Here is a 21,625-nt window from a genome sequence, read left to right as displayed (position 1 = left end):
CTCAAAATGGATCAAAGACCTACATGTGGGACCTGAAACCACAGAAATCCTAAAAAAAAAAACCATAGGCGGGGTGCCTGGGTGGCTCAATTGGTTAAGTGTCCAACTCTTGATTTCAGTTCAGGTCATGATCTCACAGTTCATGAGTTTGAGCCCCACATCAGGATCTGCACTGACAGCATAGAGCCTGCCTGGGATTCTGTCTCCCTTTATCTCTGTCCCTCCCCCACCTCAAAAATAAACATTTTTTTAAAAAGAAAGAAAACATAGGCAGTAATCTCTTTGATATCAGCCTTAACATTTTCTAGATATTTCTCCTCAGACAAGGGAAACAAAAGCAAAAATAAACTATTGGGACTACACCAAAATAAAAAGCTTTAAAACAGCAAAGGAAAGCATCAACAAAATAAAAAGGCAGCCTACTGAATAGGAGAAGATATTTGCAAATGACATATTTGATAATGGGTTAATGTCCAAAATAAAAAATTTATATAACCCAACACCCCCCAAAAATCTGATTAAAACAGCAGAGGACCTGAACAGACATTTTCCCAAAGACATACAAGTAACCAAGAGACATACGAAAAGATGTTCAACATCACTAATCATCAGGGAAATGCAAATCAAAACTACAGAGAGGCATCATCTTAACACCTGTCATAATGGCTAGTACTGAAAAGACAAGAAATAACAAGTGTTATCAAGGATGTAGAAAAAAGGGAACCCCCATGCACTGGAAAAAAGGGAATGTAAGTTGGTGCAAGCACTATGGAAGACAGTATGGAGGTTCCTCAAAAAATAAAAAATAGAACTACTCTATGATCCAATAAATCCACTTTTAGATATTGACACAAAGAAAATGAAAACCCTAATTTAAAAATATATATGTACCTCTATGTTCATTGCAGCATTATTTACCACAGCCAAGACATGGAAGCAACCTAAGTATCCACTGATAGATGAGTGGATAAAGATGTGGTATACATGCGATAGAATATTACTCAGCCATAAAAAAGAATAAAATTTTGCCATCTAGGACATACATGGACCTAGAAGGCATTATACTAAGTGGAATAAGTAAAGATAGAGGAAGACAAATACAAAATATGATTTTACTTACATATGAAATCTAAAAAAAGAAAGCAACAAAACAACGGAGTCATAAATACAGAAAACAAAGTAGTGGTTGCCAGAGGGAAGGGGATGAGGGAATGAGTGAAATAGGCAAAGAGGATTAAAAGATACAAATTTCAGTTATAAACTAAGTCATGGGGATATAAAGTACAGCATAACGAATATAATCAATAATATTGTGGGGCACCTGGGAGGCTCAGTTGGTTGAGCGTGGGACTCTTGATTTCCCTTAAGGTAATGATCTCACAGTTCACGGGAAAGAGCTCTGCATCAGGCTCTACGCTGCAGAGCCTGCTTAGAATTCTCTCTCTCCCTCTGCCTCTCTGCCCGCACTCTTGTGGTCTCTCTCTCTCTCAAAATAAATAAATAAACGTAAATGTATATATCTATATATATAGAGAGAGAGAGAGTAATAAAATTATATGGTAAGTACAGTTAATGTGGTGAGCATTTCAAAATGTATATAGATTGAATCACTATATTGTACACTTCAGATTAATATAATATTGTTTCATCTATACCTCAAATTTAAAAAAATTAAGAATTAAGTAAGTATATGTAAAACACTGACAACAGTGCTTGGCACACAGTAAGCACCATATAAAGATTTGTTATAATCACTTTTACAGTACTTTCATTTCTTCACTGTCACTCACTCATTCTGATCCCATCACTTTACCATAAACAATGTTTACTAAGAATACCAATGGCCTCTGTGTTGCTAAATCCAACATATGTTTTAGTCATCATCTTACTTGAGGTCTATGCAGCAGCTGACAATCAATGTTAACACTCTCTTCTTATCACATTCTCTTTCCTAGTCCAAGACTTCAATTACCACCTACCCACCAGGGTCTTACCCACCTTTATCTGTAGCCTAAACCTCTCTTCTATGCCCCAGGCCCCACAGGCCAGTGGTTACCTGGACATCTCCCCTCGGATGTCTCAAAAGCATCTCATATGCACTGTCTCCAAACTTGAGCCATGATCTTTCTCTCCCTACCCACTTGTCTTTGAATATTCCATTTTTTCAAGCCCCTCTTCACCTGGCTGACCCCTACACTTACTTTAGATTTTAGTTAAGCATCACTTCCTCAGGGAACCCTGAGATGAATGCCCTCAAAGAAACTTCCATAGCACCTCTCTACTTCACACCTACAATTAGAAGGTAAGCTTCACAAGGGCAGGGATCATGTCTGTGTTCTCACTACTATAGTCCAGGACCTGAATGAGGTAGCCTGCAGGGCATTTGCATTTGCATTGGGATCTACTGCATTCTTTAACGAGTATTAACTGTGCCCTTGGTGCCAGGCTAAGGCACTACTAAAATAGTTAAAATTTGACAGAGTGCAAAGCTGTCTAGCAGGGGAGACAATATTTAATCTATCCCCCCAAATTACTTTGAATTGCGATAAAAGGCTCATTGATCACTTTTTTTTTTAAAGCCTAACAAGGTGATTTGTCCCTTGAACAACCAACACTATGCACATCCTGTAATAACGCTATGGGTCCGGGTAACCGATGCAATTGTGTGGGATTTCTACCATTGTGTTTACACTTGACTTATCACTCGGGTACTGGTACCCAATCCTACCTTAGCAAGCCAACTGCTTTTAACCCAGCACTCCTGTGTCCCCAGTACATAGAGAGGAGTTTGTGAAGAGGTCTCCCGTAACCCCAGGCGGCCACAAAGCCTCTGAGGAGTGTGAAGGCGGGACAGTCCGGGGGAGGAAAAGCCGAGGCTTGTGCTTGGGTGGGTTTTTTAGTGAATAGTCTGCAGCTAAAGCCGGGAGGGGTAAATAAGGCTGAAAAAGAGAACCTAGCACAAGCTGCAGTTTGGACAAGAGTGAACAAAGACCGAGCTCCGCAGCACACCTTCCGGAGCCCCGGCACTCGTAGCTGAACAGAGCCAGTCACGCGAGACTACAACGAATTCCCAGGGACTCCCTCAAACTCCAGGTAAACACCCGTAGGGGTGGGGCAAGAGGAGGCGGCGGCGCGGGTCGCTCGCCTTACAGCGCTCAGGAATCTCAGTTCTCGCGATCTTTCCGGAGCCGACCCACCAAGGGGAGTCCGAGTGCGTTGCTGTGGCTTGAGTGTCGCGAGGGCGGAGACTGTATGGGAGGGAGAAGCCCTTTTGGCCTGCCCTACGGAAGCCTGCGAGGGAGGGTGGTGACCGCTGCCCCGTCCAATTGTCCCGATGCCCAGCGCCAGCGCAAGCCGCAGGAGTCAGGAGAAGCCGCGGGAGATCATGGACGCGGCGGAAGTGGGTGTTCTCCTTCCCCGGGACTGGGACGACAGACCCCTGGGCCACATCGCGCTGAGGGAGGGAGTAGGGTGAGCGGGGCCCTGCTTCCAGCTCCCTGTCCGCACTTTGCTTGCGGGCCGCAGGCCTGGTGTCCGGGCGCCCAGAGCGCTCTCTGTGCTTCCAGGGCCCTTGCGCGAGCATCGTGGCTAGACCTACTTCGGATCTCATTTCTCACAGGGGCGCTTGGAGGCCTATTGTAACAGAAGCGTGTCCCGGGGTGGGGTGGACGTGGAGCAACAACTGTCCCGGAAGTAGGAGCGGCTGGGGTCACACGTGCCTGGGTTAGGCACGTCCTTCACGTAATCTGCCCCTACACCTCGTCTTGTAAAATTGTAATGTCCACTTATAGTCGATTTCTCTTCTCAGCTCTCATGTTCCTAATGTTTTTACAGGTAATGACAGTACTTAGTAAAGCGATCTGTCGATGTGTTTAATGACCATTTACCGTGTGACAGCTTTAAAGAACGCTTGCCATTTTTATTTATTTTCTCCCTTCTAGTGACCCAGTGAGGTAGGTAGGGAAGTTTGCAGAGCAAGCGTTTGAGATGAAGTGATTCAAAATCATGTGGGTAGTTCCTAATACCTAGTGGTCCTTCAATGCTTTTCAAAAATGAAATTTTGAAGACGTCCTACAACTTATATGCATTGTAGGATAACTGGGCCTTAATCCTTACCCAGCTCCTAATTTTTCTCTTGAGTAATTATGAATTTGTGATAAGCTACGTAAGGAATAGGTCATCTTAACAACATTACATGGAATAAAAGTTGCCTAAATATGAACAGTACTGATAAATGACCCTTTACTCACACCATGTAATCTACAAATGCTGGCCTCATGCTATCTTGTGTGACTGTATTTCTCTATTAGGGCTGGGTTATCTTTGTCTTTAGGTGTATTTTTTTTTTTTTTATTTAAAAAAAAAAAACAAAAACTTGTTCAGTATGCACCTTAACATGTCTGGTTTATTTTGGTATAAACACAAACTGCAATATCCATCAGATCTACAGGAGAGGATTCCACCAAGTAGCTATAGACTGACAAACTAATTGTTTCATATATGTTTTAAATTACCTTGTAAAACCTAGGGAAATTATTTTTGCTTATTTTTGATCTGATTAATTATATAAACTGTGCTCCCTTGCAGATTGCATAGGTCTAGATATAAGGTAGGCGTTGTGGTGCTATTATGTCATTTTATAGCTAGAAGGATCTTAAGGTACCATTTTAGAAGTAAAGGGAGATTAAAATAAAAGACCACTTGTCTATTCTGTAAGTATAGTTTGTTGTTAATAGTCTGTACCCTATATCACCTGTTTCCTGTTGCTAACTTTAAAATGTAACTAGAAATTAGATATTGGCCATTTCCAACTGCTTACAACCCTGTGTACTGAGGGTAGTTTTTAAATTTTTTTTTAAACTTTTTTTTATTTTTGAGACAGAGAGAGACAGAGCATGAACAGGGGAGGGGCAGAGAGACAGGGAGACACAGAATCTCAAACAGGCTCCAGGCTCTGAGCTGTCAGCACAGAGCCCGACGCGGGGCTCGAACTCCGGACCGTGAGATCATGACCTGAGCCGAAGTTGGACGCTTAACCAACTGAGCCACCCAGGCGCCCCTGAGGGTAGTTTGTAGAAACAGGAAGCTGGTGAATTTTTTTGCTGTTTTACAAAGTTGTAGTAGCTTATGTCCAACATTTCCCATTTTTAAAAACTGAGGACATCTGGTGCTCAGAAACGTTACTCCAAAATGTTGGTTCTCTTTGAACATCTCTTCCTGTAACAGGAAGTTAATAAAACTGTACTTCATCCTACTCCCTTCACAGAGGAAATTTATATCCCTGCTTTGAAGTCATTTAATCTTCTTTTTGAAGAAGGTAGTTAAGATGTGTTATACATGTATATAAATTTTAGCTGAGAAAGCTGTTGCATATGGTATATCCATCCAGGAGTGGTGATCTTCAAAAATTAACCAGAAACTTTCTATATATAGGTAAATGATAGATTTCCACACTTTAAAACTACTCACTCTCTAATTAATAAAATGGTTCTGAAAGTTAAAATGAATTCATTTTTATATTCTGTTATTTGTATTTATGTGTATACTATGCTATTAACGTTTAAATAAAAAGTCATAATCCAAAAACATTTCTTTGTAGGATTATGCTAAAGAAAGATATGGAGTATCTTCAATGATACAGTCACAAGAAAAACCAGGTTAGTAGCTATATGATAATAAAGCCTTTTTTTTTTTTTTTCTAATTCCAGGAAAGCACTTCATAAAGTTTTAAGTAAAGTTTGGCATAATAACTCTGAAGGCATAACTCTGAAAAGATTAAGTGAATAAATAACCCGACCAGACACCATAACCCTGCAGAAACATTGTCAGTTTGAGGCTACTAATCTAGGAAGGGAAGAAAATATGTTAAATGAGTATACTTTAAATGGTAAATTATGTTAAAACGATAAGGTAAAAGATTTAACTGAGATTAAGTTCTGGCTTATGAGATAAAACAAGAATGGGTAATATTAACTGCCTTCATTAAATACAACTTTTTTACATGTTTATGAAACCACCTCCTTTTCCCCCTTGCATTATTATATTTCTTTGAAATTGACTTGTCACATTCTGTTTTCTATTTATAAGCATTTGCCTTCCTTTGTTTGCATTTTTGTATATTTGTATGCATGTAATTTCAGCAGATTTATCTTACTCTTAACTATTTAACAATCTTTTCTTTTGGTAGACACCCTCAAATTATTATTATTATTATTATTTTTTTTTTACCCTCAAATTATTTTTTAAGTACTTCTGATTTAGAAGCCTGCCTTTAAATTTAATTTTTGGAAATAATAAATCTCCAGATCAGTTTTAATGTTATTTTGGATTTGATTAATTGTACCATCATAAAATCACTTTACTTCCCAACTTTGTTGACAAAGTATGCATTAAAAGACCTAAATAGTTTGCTGAAAATAAACCATTTCCGAAAGAAAAAAAAAAGAAACAATAGAATAAAAGAATTTAGTATAAAATGAGATGTAAGCAATATAGTATAGGAGATGACATTCTCTTGCCCGGACAAGCAGGAGAGGTGATTTGAGACTTTTTTTCAGCTCAGGTGTCTTCCTAAACTGGACTTGATTGAGCTGTAACAACGAATCTCACTGGTGTTTCAATCTCTTACATGAGCCCCAGTCACCTGTTGCCATAATTACTGTTCCCATTTGGCTGGCAAATTCGGACTGCTGTCTTCCACTTAAAATTTCTTCTCACAGGAGGGAAAAATAAACTATATGTCACCTGGTTACATTACTATAACAGGAGAATACTGCCTTTGGTTTTATCTCTGCTAAAATCCTAATACCTAGTTCAACAACAAGTTTCCTTCTGATCTGTTTCCATTTCTCCAAATTCCTTCATTCTAATGCTAGTGACTTAGAAGTGTGGAAGAGGCAGTAGATTTTCAAACTGAAACCCTCCTGCCCCTGATCATTGTCTCAACCAGTCTTACCAGTCTCAACCAGTGAGAGTGTGGCATGTCCTTCAAGGATGTGTGGATATGTTGAAGGTTGGGAAGCCCTATGCTACTTAGTTGGAATGCCACATGAAACAAGGGATGTTGCTCTTTGTTTTCAAAAGTACTATTAGAATTACCCTAATCATGCTGTTTATTTAGAACTTTATTCTTTTAGATTTATGTTACTCTGTTTCATTTGGTTTTGAGTTTTGACTGCCTAGTTAGTAAGTCATTTTGTTTTATCAATCTTGGCATTTTCAGAATTGTCTTTTAAAATTTTATGCTGCTTTGTCTTTTCTCTTTCACACTTTATTTTGCCTGAGTTTACACAGCAGTTTTGGAAGTTGGCTTAATTCATAAGGTCTGTCAGCAATGTTTTGCAGAAATTTCTTGTGCTACCTCATGGCTTAAAAATTCGTCATTCTGTCTCGTTGTTTCTGGCAATGAGAACCATGGTATACTCCTGTCAATTGAATTATCTCTAAGCTGCATCTTTGCTTCAAGAGGCAAGTTATAAATACATTTAGCAAAGTAGGTAAAATAGATTTATAATTTGATTTCATTATAATATCCTCCCAAAGGTATTTTTAGTAATGTAGTAACTAGGTTTTGCTGCATGTGATATTGACAAATTTGGTTACACTTAGGCAATAAAACTCTTGGGAATACAGATCTTACATTACTCTGTTGTTATGATGTCATGTCTATTACTGTGTTTTTAATTAATACTTAAATTTTTCTTTAATATTCAAATTACTGCATATTTAGAATAAAATGATTTCTGGATCATGATTGCCTTATATCACTATCTTGACATAATAGTTGTTTTGTCACATTTTTCCTGTTTGGGAGACTCTGGATGGGTGTAGTGTTTTGTTATTAGCATTGGAGGACTCACAGCCTAAAAGGGAATTTATTGGCTCACATAACTATAGGAAACAAAGTATGAGATAGTATACAGCATGATTGGATCTAGAGGCTCAAGCAACATCTGCAGGGCTTTCTGTCTACACTTTTTTGGCTCTGCTTCCTTTAGGTTACTGGCCGCATTCTCTTGTCCATATATCTCAGGTACTGGGAAAGGTGGTGGCTGCAGCCCAGGCCTACACTATCTCAGCTCAGCAGCCTCGGGAAAGAGACCTTCATTCCCATGTTGTCTATAGTAAGTCCCACAGAAGGACTTTATTTATTTTGAGTTACATGCCCTCCCTGGATCATTCTCCGTGTCCTGTTACTATGACTATCCAGGCCTGGCAGAAAGTCCTCCCCTGTGCATAGTTGACTTGTATACCATGGCAGGCAAAGGAAAATATCATGTCCACCTAGGCAAAGGCAGGTAAAGACAAGCTGTATTTTTTTAACCATTGAAGTATTCAAGAGATTTGCGTTTTGAAACTATCTCTTTGACTCCAGTGTAGACTGAGTTAGGGGATCAGGGGAATACCAGTTTAAGGCTGTTGCTATAGTTTAGACAAAAGAAATGGTACTTTGGTTTGAGATGGTGGCAATGAAGATGAATGAGAATTGGATAGATTTTAGAGATGTACTTAGTACAGTTCATAAAACTTGAAGCAAATTGCATATGGACAGTGATAGAAAAGAAGATGTTATCAGAGATTGGAAATTATTTAAGATAATACCAAGTACTTATGCTAGCTGCCAAACCAAAATAATTATGACTTTGTAAATTCTGAATTACAAAATTGTTTCACTTATCTGCTGCAGATCGAGTTTTGGTTCGGGTTAGCGACTTGACAGTACACAGAGCTGATGAAGTTGTTTGGGTGCGTGCAAGGGTTCATACAAGTAGAGCTAAAGGTAAGATTGATTTAATGATTATGGTCCTTTTGGTAAGGATTCTAAGTTTTTTGTTTTGCAAATTCCTCACAGACCAAAGTAAATCTTTCAAAACATCTATTTTCTTTCTTAAATCACTGTGAAATATTAATCCATGGTTAATTAGTTTTAGGTTCTTATAAGACATCCTTAAAAAAAATTTGACCTGGGGCGCCTGGGTGGCTCAGTCGGTTAAGCATCCGACTTCGGCTCAGGTCATGATCTCGCAGTCCGTGAGTTCGAGCCCCGCGTCAGGCTCTATGCTGACAGCTCAGAGCCTGGAGCCTGTTTGAGATTCTGTGTCTCCCTCTCTCTCTGACCCTCCCCCGTTCATGCTGTCTCTCCCTGTCTCAAAAATAAATAAACGTTAAAAAAAAAAAATTAAAAAAAAAATTTTTGACCTTAAAAATTCAGATTAAATCTAAGACTTTAAGGTACTTTTCTAGCATCTCTCAAAAGTTTGATTTTTTTTTTTTAATTTTTATTTATTTTTGAGAAAGAGAGAGAGAGAGAGTGTGAGCAGGCAGGGAGCAGAGAGACAGGGAGACACAGAATCCAAAGCAGGCTCTGGGCTCTGAGCTGTCAGCACAGAGCCTAATGCAGGGCTCAAGTTCATGAACCCCAAGATCATGACCTGAGCTGAAGTCGGATGCTTAACCTACTGAGCCACCCAGGCACCCTAAAAGTTTAGTTTTAAGTGAAGAGTGTGGTTGAGAAGCTTTTCATTTGTTAATATTCTTATATTTTAATATTTAGATAGCAAGATAGGTGATAGAGAAATAAGGCTAAGATCAGGTTATCCAGTACAGTGGCCACTGGCTACATGTAACCAAATTAAAATTTAGTAGTTCAAGTCACTAGCTGTATTATGAGTGCTTAATAGCCACAATGGCTAGCGGCTCCCAAAATACAGCACAAATACAGAATATTTTTATCATTGTAGGAAGTTCTATTGGATGGTACTAAGAAGTTAGCAATAATAACAAAGAAAGATTAAGGTAGTTTAGACAGGCCTGTTCCTTATAGAAAATAGTCCTAGCCTAGTGTTCAGAATCGTATAAAAGTATTAATGACACTTAACATTAGTTTATAATTTTATACTTTTCATACACTTTTTCACATTTGATCATCCCTACAAATTTTTGAAGTAGGCAGAACAGGCTTTGGTATTCTGCTTTATAAATGAGAACACTGAGGCTTCAAATGAGAAAGCTACTCACCCAAGTTCTCATAGTAATTGGTAGAATATGAACAGAATGTGGTAGTTTTCTAAGACACTTAGTCTCCTGGCGGAGCTGATTACTTCTATAATATTTAATACATGCTGTGTTACGTCATTTCTTACAGTGCTTTTCAGTGTTTATTATAGAATTAATGTGGGCCCATTATTTTTAAAATTCTGACATTTTAGATTTATATCTCACTCTCAGTATCACTACTACTAAAAGTTTGTCTGTTCTTCCAGTATACTCCCCCCAAACAGCTGAATAGCATTAGACTTTGAGAGGAATATTGGTGGAGTTTTAGTTTTTTTTTAAATGTTGATTTGCCTTTCTGAAAGTTCCGGCCATTTATTCTACCAAGAGATAATCACATTGTTTTGTATTCCTTCATTTAGTTGTCTTTTTCACATTAGACTGGGAGCCTTTGTTCTGTCCAACTGGCCACTGTGTCTCTTTTTTTTTTTTTTTTTTTTTTTTTTTTTAATTTTTTTTTTTAACGTTTATTTATTTTTGAGACAGAGAGAGACAGAGCATGAATGGGGGAGGGACAGAGAGAGGGAGACACAGAATCCGAAACAGGCTCCAGGCTCTGAGCTGCCAGCACAGAGCCCGACGCGGGACTCGAACTCACAGACTGCGAGATCATGACCTGAGGCGAAGTTGGCCGCTCAACCGACTGAGCCACCCAGGCACCCCCCACTGTGTCTCTTAAACATAGTTATTTAGCAGATTAAAAGAATGCATACTACATGTAGGTCTGAACCAAGAATACTTCCCTTCGCACCCATCCCCCAAATGGAACAATATGTGTATCAATAAGGATAAATGTAATGAATTGAAACACAGCAGATATTTTTAAATCCATAAATTTATAATAACGCTAAGGCAGGCAAACAAAACCTAGTTGGTCACTGGTGAAACAAACTCATTATTTTGAAAACTGATTAAAGTATCGTTTCTGTATGAATTCTATATCCCTGGCTAACCAAATGGTAGATAGAAGAAAGTTGCTGGAGAAGTATTGGAGTAAATAAAATGAAAAAAAAAGCGTGTTAGAGCTTCATCATTTTGTCCCTAGTAGATTATCCAGGCATTCATCACCAGTGATTGCTAATGATACAATAGAGAGACAATCAGAAATATTTTATGTCTCTTCATGAAAGAACCCAACACCACCCAATGCTACTGTCTTGCCCAAAAAATTGTACCTGAATCTCAATGTAACCTTTAGAGCTAACTACCAATTTATAGGAAAAACATAGGACAAATGACTATGTTAAGTGACAATGAGGATGCAGTCAGCAAAATCTAGATTATAGGAAACTACTAGGCAAAAATGATGTGATCTCTTCAACAAATAAATAGAAAAGGGAGGGAGAAACATACGATTTTTTTTTTAAGTTTATTTATTTTTGACAGAGACAGAGTGTGAGCATGAGCTGGGGGAGGGGCAGAGAGAGAGGGAGACACAGAATCCTAAGCAGGCTCCAGGCTCCACACTGTCAGCACAGAGCCCGACACAGGGCTGGAACCCACAAACCGTGAGATCATGATCTGGGCCGAAGTTGTATGCCCAACCGACTGAGCCACCCAGGCGCGCCAAGGAGAAACATATGATTAAAATAGACTTAAGAATTTTATCTCTTGGAGCACCTGAGTGGCTCAGTTGAGTAGGCATCCGACTTTGGCTCAGGTCATGATCTCACAGTTCGTGGGATCTCTGTTGATAGCTCAGAGCCTAGACCCTGCTTCGGATTCTGTGTCTCCCTCTCTCTCTCTACTCTCCCCGCTCATGCTCTGTCTCTTTCCGTCTCTAAAAAATAAATAAATGTTTAAAAAAATGTTTTTTGTCTCTCAACGAGTCACTTATTTGGATCCAAAGGTGAATGAATGAATGAGTAAATGAAAATGGAGGATACTTGAGACTTGGAAATTTGAACATTGGCTGGATGTTTGACGTTAAATAACTTTTTTTAGTTGGAATAATAGTACTATGGTAATATTATTTTTAAAAAGATCTTATCTCTTAGGAATAATGTACTTAAGAACTTTGTACAGGTGAAATAACAGCAAAATAGTTTGCTTCACAGTATACTGTACAAGAGTCAAGGGATATGTGGATTGGAATAAAGCTAAAACAAGAATGGCCCTGAGTTGTTAATTATTGAAGTACATGGAGATTGTAGGTAGACATTGGTATCATTTACAAATTATGATCTTTTGTCCTTCTCTTTCAAATGTTTATCTCATTTCTTGTTTCTCTTTGTAATGATGAGTAGATTCTCCAGTACTACGGGGATTCCCTCAATGAAGAATTTTTCAGACAGCAGAGATTTAACTCCTGATGAGTTATTTCATGCCTTTGGGTGTTCTACATAAAATGTCATTAGAAAACAATGCCAAAGTTTAAAGACTAGATTAAAAGAAATTTTCTTCTAGTCCAAATTTTCTGTTACCAGGAATACATATTAAATTTTATTAGGCCTTTTTTGATCTTTTTTTTCCCTCAAAATATAATTGTGTTGAGTGTATTTATGTAGAGGTTCATATAATATTCTCTCTGCTTTTGTATTTGTTTGAATTTTCCATATAATAAAAAGTTAAAATGCAGCTGATCCTCTTTATTCATGGATTGTGTATTTGCAAATTCTGCTTGCTAAAATGTATTTGTAACCCCCAAAATCAATACCTGCAGCACTTTCACTGTCATTCACAGACATGTCAGACATACTCATGTGCAGAGAGGCAAAAAACTTGAGTCACTCAACGCACATGTTCCCAGCTGAGGTCAAACAGTGAAGCTCTGCCTTCTTGTATCAGCTCTCTTCACAATCTATTTAAGGCCATGTTCTTCACAGTTTTGTGCTTTTTGTTGGTGATATGGCTATTTACAGTGGCCACCAAGCATAGTGCTAAAGTGTTTTCCAGTGTTCCTAAGTGCAAGAAGGCTTGTGCCTTACTGAGAAAATATAAGTGTTAGAGAAGCTTCATTCAAGCATGAGTTATAGTGCTGTTGGCCGTGAGTTCAATATTAATGAATCAACAGTGTATATTAAGTAGTGTGTCTTTAAACAGAAGCACACACAAGGTTATGTATTGATGGACTGATGAAAATATTGTGACCAGAGTCTCACGGGAAACTAACCTTATATTTCCCCTAGGAGCAGTGGTGGTTCACTATTTGCAAATTCATTGTTCCTGGTGACTTTATAGAACATAACTGCCGCAATTAACAAGAATCAGTTCTTTGTAATTGTAATGATTTACAGTAGTGGATTTCTTAATGTTGAACCATCTTTGGATTCTTGGAATAAATGGAATTTGGCAAAGGTGTGGGTAGTGTTCTTTCAGTATAGTACTAGGTTAATTTTCGTGGGGTTTTTTTTCCTTGGAATTTTACATTAATCTAGTTTTCATAATTTGTTATTAGAAAACCCTATTATTTTGTTTTTAAGTATATGTATATATATATGGGTGTGTGTGTGTGTCTGTGTTTAAATTACAAATTACCTAAATAATACATACATATTTTCACATGAATTTTTCAGAGAATACAGCAATAATATTCCCTTTTGTCTTCTCTATATGCTATCCTCTGCCCCAGCCTTTTCTATTAATTCTTATTGTTCGTCTTTCTAAAAATCTTTTTTAATGCACATATGTACACATACATATATACAGGTTTTTATTTGTTTTTTTATGTGTGACTTTTAACTTGTCTTATTTTACACAGAAGACGTATTTTACATGTTATTTTGCAACATTTTTGTTTTCAGTTAACAGTGTTTCTTGAAGATCTTCCCTTGATACTAGTTATAGATCTACATAAGGCAGTATTTATCCATTATAGGTATCTAGAAGTGAAATTGCTGGGTTGAAGGGTATATTTATGCATACTTAAATTTTCTTATACCAGAGTACACCCAAAAAAGCTGTGCTTATACTCCCCACGAGTGTGTGACAATACCACTTTCTCTATATTGTTGCCAGTAGTGATTGTCAATGTTTTTTATTTCTGCCAAAGTAGATTATCTAAAGAAACAAAATCTTATGTTTTGAATTTGCAAAACCTGATTGCCTCTACTCCCTTCTTCCTTTTATAGGAAAAATTGTCAGTAAATATGATTTTTACTTGGAAGCATTCAAGTGCTGTAACTCCAGGAGTAGTAACACATTAAAACTGGACTTGGAGAAACAACGCATGCTGGCAGTTTCAAGTAGAGCAAAGCTCTGTAAAACCACAAATAAGGAAATGGAAGTGTCAAAATCATAATGTCAGAAGTATGACAACTAGAATCCTGTTATGCAAAAAAACAACAAAACAAAAACGGTTAACAACAAATATCCTTAAATTTAAGGATAGTGTTTCATACATTTTAAAAAGTTAAATCAGATTTCTTATAGTAGGTTTATGTATCACATCCCTAAAATCAAGTGGTTTATATAGGAGCAAGGAGAAATTTTTAACTCTTAATGATATGATAAAAATTTGTTTCTTTTGATTGTGAAAGCTTATGAGCTTAAGCCTGCATCTTGAAAGAGTAACTGAAGTATCTGTGGCTCCTTTCAAATTTTAAATATACTACATTTAAGTCATTTAGCACAAAATAATTCTCTTTCAATACTTTTCTTCCTAAAAACTTGCTTATACTTCCAAAATAGCTAGTTTATTTTGGTAATTATGTAGTTTAGAACCTCAGCTTCTCTTCATACAAGAATATTTCAGAGGAAATAGCAAATGGAAAGTACTTTAAAACATTTAGGTCTTTGCTGTTTTATTCAGTAACAGATCGACATAAATGATGAAGGAAAATAATTACTGTTGGGTATTAGTTAATTATCTAAATAATGAGTTCAGGAGCTTGGCAAGCTAAAAGACAGTAGGAAGAGATGAAAACAAAAGATTGCTTTACACCTAGTTCTTCCACAGTAGCACATTTTATTGGGTGGCTCAGTCGGTTAAACATCTGACTTCAGCGCACGTCATGGTCTCACAGTTAGTGAGTTCAAGTCCTGAGTCGGCCTGTGTGCTGATAGCATGGAGCTTAGAGCCTGCTTCGAACTCTGTCTCTGTGTCCCTCCCCCCACTCACCCTCTGTGGGTCTCTGTCTTTCTCAAAAATAAAACATTAAAAAAATTTTTTAACTTAATAAAAAAAAGCACACTCTATTACTGAGCCATCACTGTAATGGAGATGAGAGTAAGCCTTTTTGTCCTGACTGTGACCATGTTTATTGTTCAGCTTAGAACTAAAAAATGCAACTGGTGCTATAAAGGATATCAAACTTTACATTTGTGTAAACTTAAGAAATAAATTGCCTCTTCTAAAAACTTAATCAAATTGCAACACAAATTCTTAACTGTTACGGAGCTAAATTTAAGGTATCTATAAGTAGTGCATTCATTCAGCTATTTTGAACATAGTCTTTATTTTCCTTTCTATAAACTGTTTCTTGGTTGAAGGGTTCCAAGAAGAAAGGTGAATAATATTTAGCAGTTGATTAACCTGTCCTATAAAGTTCCAATGCTAACTTAGAACTTTTTGCTGAAGTGAGAAGTCACATACTTGCTTCTTAGAATAAAAAGTAATATATGGGTATAGTAAAAATTAAAATTCCAAAAGTACAGAAAGATGTAAAAAAAAAATTAGAATTCACAATTCTAGCTTCTCCATCTCATTACAATCTCTTCCCCCAGAAATGTCCACTGTTATTTCTTGTATATCCTTCCAGGGAAAAAATGCATTTATAAGCATAGGTGTATTCTTTACATAAAAGGGATGTCAGTTCACATGCTGCTCCTGTTGTCACTCACCAGTGTCTATAAGATAGTGCCTTGCAAAATGTGGAGCAAAGCGTGCCATGTAGTATGTCACCAATCAGAGCTAAAGAAGGAACAATTTTGTTTACTCACTGGCGAGAACTTGTTCTCAAAAGTACTTGGTGGAAGTAGTCTGAGCAGACAGGTCTACTTACCAGAAAGCCAGTATTTTTTGAGTCTTAATAATTTTTTTGAGTGGATAATCAAGGTTCTAGTATTTGAAGGTGCTTAGAAAACTGAAAACCTGGAAACCATAGATAGTTGGTTGTAGAGTTGCATGTAGATCATTCCACTAGTAAAGACTGCATAAATATGAAGTGAGTGATAATAGAGTCTCAGTGCTTTTATAGAAATAATACTGCTATGAACATCTTTGTCACTACAAGCCTTTACATACCCAATTTTCTTATCATATATTCTAAGAAATACATTTCTTGAAGCAAAGAGATGTTTTTAAGCCTTTTAATGCCCACTGCCAGATGGTTCTCCAAAAGCATGTGCAAGTTTACCTTGCCATGAGCAAATTATGAAGGAAAGGTTTTCGTTTAATTCTCCGAAGCATTAGATATTACATATTTTTAAATCTCTCCTACTTTGAGAGGTAAATTATATGTTGTCATTGTTTGCTTCCACTTGCATTACCTTCATTTCATTTTTTCCTCACGTTTACTAAGGTTTTTCTCTTTTTCTTTCAAATGATTTGTTCTAGTTTATTGCCCATTTTCTTGTTGGAATTTCAATGTCCTTTACTCATAAATCTTTATGATCTTTAGTAATGATGTTAATTCATTTAGGCTATAAGTCAGCAAATAATTTTTCCCAGTGTTTCAATTTTTGTGTATAGATACTCTGTAATTTTTAAACTTAGAAAAGTTTCCCCTCCCCCTTTGTACAGTTTGATATTCAATTTCATTTTTTACTCCGTGTTTATTCATTTATTTTTATTTCCTCAATTCCATCTGGAATTAAAATTTCTCTAATACGGTGTATTTTGGGTTTGTTCTGCTTCATTGATCTGGCTGTTTTTGTGTTGGTACATTTTTACTTGTAGGTTTGTATAATATGTTCATGGTGCGGGTCTTACTACTTCACGTCCCCTTTCCATCTGTTTCCTTTTTAAATAAGAAGTTTAATTTTTAGAAATACATACAATAAACACATTAAACATTAAAAGAAGACAGTGAACAATCTTCACTCCACTCATAATCATTCATTTCTTGATTTGTTTTCCCTAGCAATCATGTCAAATCTCAGGGAGTGCATTTGCTTCTATACTTAGCCTGCTAAAACTCCCAGGTTCTACGAAGTATTTGTATTAAAGATTTCCTTTCATCCTTTACCTTTCTTTTTACCTACCTCTCTGATTGTATTATTCTCTTAAAAAGTATTTTTTCTCATTGGAAAAGTAGTACATGCTTATTGTAGAAAGTTCAGAAAAAAAAATATGAAGAACAGCATAATTTCTTACAATTTCACATCTATTAGTAGCCCCATTCTGGTGTTTTTTCTGTATTCAATCAATTTCATATTTTGGTGTTTTCTTCCCTACACAGTCGATTTTAATATACTTCTTAGACAAACAAAATTGGGATTATACTTTATATGGTTTTATAACTTTCTTTACATGATAGTCTATCATGATTGTCTGTCAAGTAATTATTTTGTGTTCCCAGTACCTGGCATGGTTGTTACACATTATAATCCAGATTCAAAATAGGAAATGGTAATCAGTCCTCAAATAAGGAGCCAGTGGCAGTGGTGCTGTAATAATAATTAACATTAATTACATTTATTCATACTTAACATTAATTGGTTGTGTCACAACTCTAAACATATTACTTATGTAATCCTCAATATTACAGGAGAATACTTGAGAAAACTCCGTAATATATTATTTTCTCCATTTTGCAGATGAAAAACAGGCATAAAGTAGTTTAATAATTTTCCCACAGGCCCCTTCACAGGAAGTGATAGGATACCATCCTAGGTCTTTTGATTTCCAAGCTTTTACACTTTACCAGCCCTTACACTAAGTGTTACCCCCTAGTGCTTACCCTGAGACATTTTCATGTGCTAACTCTTTGTAAGTCCTGTAGAGCTCTATTCTCTCTCAAGGTCCTTTGTGTAGCATTGGAGTTCATTGCAGCTTGGCTTTGTAGTGCAGCTAGGACTGTGCTGCCTGTCTGCACCATGAGAGCAGCTAAAAAACTTATTAAATCACATTCTCTTCCATTTCACACTATACTCTGCTCAGAATTTCACAGACATTCTGTTCCAATAGTTCCTGGGATAATGTCATTTTGGTCCACCTGCAGATTTCTCTATGGTAACAATATCCATTCAGCATCTTAAAATCCTCTTGAATGTGTTTAGTATGTGTAACTTTCTTCTTAAGGTTTTACTTTATGACTGGATCATACTCCAAAAGAAAGGGAGAATGAGGGTCTATTTAGTGGTAAAACATGTCAGTCATATATTACTCGGAAGCCCATAGATTATGTCTATGTTTGCACTTTGTTTGCAACCTGTCTAGTTCTGTTTTGTTTTGTTTTAGACTCATGATTGCTATCTGATATGCATTTCAAAATGCAGTATGTTGAATGTTGAAAGTAATAACTATAAGCCTGCTTTTCTTTCTTTTTTTTTTTTGCAAGGATCATTCTTAGTTTAAAAACTGAATTCTTCTGATGTTTTTATAAAACAACCTGATGAGAAAAGTGATCTTGAAAAGACTTGTTTTATGAGGAAGTAATTTCCCAAAACTTGATCAAAGAATCTGCTTTGGAGGAAAGAGATGTCACCAGGATAAACAGTCGTTGAATCTATTATGAGTAATGTTTTTCAAAAAGTTAAGAATAAGGAAAGGCTGTTTCTTATGAAAGGAGGGGGGATCACAAGCCCAGAATAGGTGAAAATAAAACTGGTTATAGAGCATAAAGAGAATGATCTTTTATAGACAGAGTAAGTTACTTGCTGTGGAGAAAATGTGGAAATATTTATAAAGGATGAAGGATAAGGAAGATGATAAAGGAAAATAGAACATGGAAGAAACTAGCCTGTCATCCTAAATGCTTGGTAGGAAGTAAAATGGACCACCCCCACAGAGTGCTTGTGTTCTCTTTACTAAGCACTTGATTAGCACTTCTGTGGCTGCATCGTTGAAGATCCTATAGAGGTTAGCAGAGTGCCTTTGCCTGTAGAATACACTCATTGAATGAATGTTGAGTGATCTGAAGTTACTTCAAATTTGTTTAATCAGTGCCATGATAAAGTAATTTTCAAATTATACAATTTTTTTGAAAATGGTGATTTGCCTACGTTCTTATAACAAACATGTTAAAGCATTTTTGTTACTCTAGTGGGAACTTGGGTTTCTTTAAAGCTTGTCAACAGTATGAGTATTTTGGCTGTGGAAGCCGGATATGTGTGTTTGTGTCTAATGTGTGTGGTAAATTTTGGCTCAATTTTAAAGTAAAACATGTTTCTTCTTTGTAAAACCTGAAGTAGCATGTCCTTAATACACTTGTGTTCTTTCTGTCTTATTCAGGGAAGCAATGTTTCTTAGTCCTACGTCAGCAGCAGTTTAACGTCCAGGCGCTCGTGGCGGTGGGAGACCATGCAAGCAAGCAGATGGTTAAATTTGCTGCCAAGTAAGTAAGCAATTATATCCTGTTGTCAGAATAAACAATGGTGGGAACCAAGACTCCCAGGGGTTTGGACCATTTTCATACATTAACATCAATGCTTCGTTTGTTTAAAAATGTAGTTATTTAAATTGTCAGTTCAGTATTGCTGAATACATTAAACTTACAAAAGAGAAAATATGGAGCACAGGCTTGAAATTCATTTGGAACTGCTGAAGCAGCACTCTCTACAGACAAGTCACATTTACTTTCAAGTGGAGTAACAAAAAGCCTGGCAGCCTCAACATAGCAAAGCAACTTTATTTTGTTGTGTTTGTTGAGCTTCTTTTCCTCCCTCCCTCCCCCAGTTTGAGATTTGCATATTAAGCAACAAGTTTCCTAACTGAAAAATAAAAGCATATAAAATAAAAGAATGTAGTTTTGCAAATGATTCCCCCAAAGGAAGTAATTCAAATGTCATAACATGTTACAACTTTTAATTTTGACACCAAAACGGTTAAAAAAAAAAAAGTAAAATCAACCCACACCCCGCCAACTCCCAACCCCCCAGCTCTTGCTGTCTGGCTCACAGTTCCTGTAGAAATGCATTGTTTTGTTCAGTTTGCAAGAGGCAGGATATAGAGATAGTGTAGGGCTTGTACATGCTATAGTTCTAAAGTAATAATAGCTGGTAATGTGGCTCGTTTTGTTTGTATGTTTTGATCAATCAGAATTTTATTTGCATGATAATGATTAAAGAAGACTTGGAAAATGGGCAGTATTTTCAGTGACAGAGTATAGGCACAAATGTTATATTTTTCTATTGATTTTTTATCTCTGTTCTTTAGATGTAAACTTTCAAAGATGAGTGAATATAGATAGAATTATCCATAATTTGAGAACTAGAAAGAAACTAAAAAACAATCTAATTTAACATCCTAATTTATGCTTGGGCCCTCCCTGACTCCTCTGGCATAGTGTTTTACATGTACTGGATGTTCAGTAACTGGTGTCGGTTTAACGATTTATTTATCAAATTTAATTTTATTATATCAGCAATATCAGCAGTCTGCTTTAGAAACTCCAGTGCTGTTAATTACATCAATTCACTGAGGAACTCAGTAGTATTTATAGTATGGGTACAGTAGCCCCACCTCACCCTGTCTCCCAGTCCTGCTCCCTAGAGACTTCCATCTCTTCTATCTGTATCTTTTGGTGATTAGGTTTGCTGATTTCATCTCATAGACTATAAGGGTGTATGCTTGTGGGGTACATATTCAGCTAGCTTTTTAAGGTCAGACTGTATCCTATGAAGTGGGACATGAGTAAGCTTAGTCCCTAGAAATGAATTTTACACAGAGAATCTTCTCTGAATAGAGACCCTGCAAACCGTAGACATATATGCTAAATTATATTTAATACACTGGAAAATACTGGGAAAAAGTCAACTTAAAATCAACAGATAACCTTTATGGCTTTTGTCTTTTACATATTAAATTGGTTTCTGAAAACTAATAAATGGAGCTGACAGTTTTATATAGAATATGTGTTTCCACTAAATTGCATTAATAACCTTAGTGTTACATTCCTGAAGAAAATATTCTAGTCTGAAAATCTTTTGAAAATCCCATTTACCCTTAGTATTCACTAAGAGACGTTATAATGACAAAAGGACAATGGATTCATTTGATGTCTTTAGAAGTAAACATGTTCAAATAGTCCATGAATAGTTATTTCTTATTATTTTGGATCTTTTCAAACTTCTGGGACTTGACGAACAGCAGTTAACCATATCAGAGGTCAACCAAAGCCTAATAGCTAGCAGAGCTACTATGTCCTCATATAAATTAAAGAAAGACTTTCATTTAAATGATATAGTGTAAGGATGATCTTTTTTTTAGACAAGGCAAGAATTTAGATAACATAGTCTGGATTTCATAATCCTAAAGTGGAACTCAGTCAAGATCTAGATGTAATTCAGCTTAACAGTTCAGTTGTGACTTGGATTTTTTTTTTTTTTTAAGCAAAGCACGGTATCTATTTTTACTTTCCTGCCCCCTAAAAAATAGACTTTATATAATTAGTAATGTGTGGGAAAAAATGATTTCATAATAGAGCTATTGCAAATTATAAAGCCTTTGGGTGGTTATAGGCAAGTAAAT

At 36.5% G+C, this 21,625-nt stretch overlaps 1 protein-coding gene and 1 long non-coding RNA gene across 5 annotated transcripts in view; one reads left to right on the top strand and one right to left on the bottom strand.

Moving 5' to 3' along the window:
• The window catches only part of LOC122225880, a 100,547-nt gene extending 97,606 nt beyond the window's left edge, over positions 1 to 2,941 (bottom strand). Inside the window, exon 1 of the long non-coding RNA XR_006205426.1 lies at positions 2,729 to 2,941. This is a non-coding gene — a long non-coding RNA (uncharacterized LOC122225880). The remainder of the gene's footprint in view (positions 1 to 2,728) is intronic.
• Positions 2,942 to 3,019: 78 nt separating this feature from the next.
• DARS1 (aspartyl-tRNA synthetase 1) overlaps positions 3,020 to 21,625 on the top strand; it is a 63,530-nt gene continuing 44,924 nt past the window's right edge. Inside the window, exons 1-4 of one of the 4 annotated variants that reach the window (XM_042948600.1) lie at positions 3,020 to 3,093; positions 5,600 to 5,657; positions 8,687 to 8,779; positions 19,388 to 19,490. In XM_042948600.1, the coding sequence (XP_042804534.1) occupies positions 5,633 to 5,657; positions 8,687 to 8,779; positions 19,388 to 19,490 (221 nt within the window). In that variant the 5' untranslated portion in view covers positions 3,020 to 3,093; positions 5,600 to 5,632. Of the gene's footprint in view, positions 3,094 to 3,157; positions 3,835 to 5,599; positions 5,658 to 8,686; positions 8,780 to 19,387; positions 19,491 to 21,625 lie in introns of those variants that run through there. The other 3 variants (XM_042948601.1, XM_042948598.1, XM_042948599.1) reach the window with 3 other exon arrangements.

Source organism: Panthera leo, chromosome C1, assembly GCF_018350215.1.
Source record: "Panthera leo isolate Ple1 chromosome C1, P.leo_Ple1_pat1.1, whole genome shotgun sequence".
NCBI lineage: Eukaryota > Metazoa > Chordata > Mammalia > Carnivora > Felidae > Panthera > Panthera leo.
This window is presented reverse-complemented; position numbering and strand designations above follow the sequence as displayed.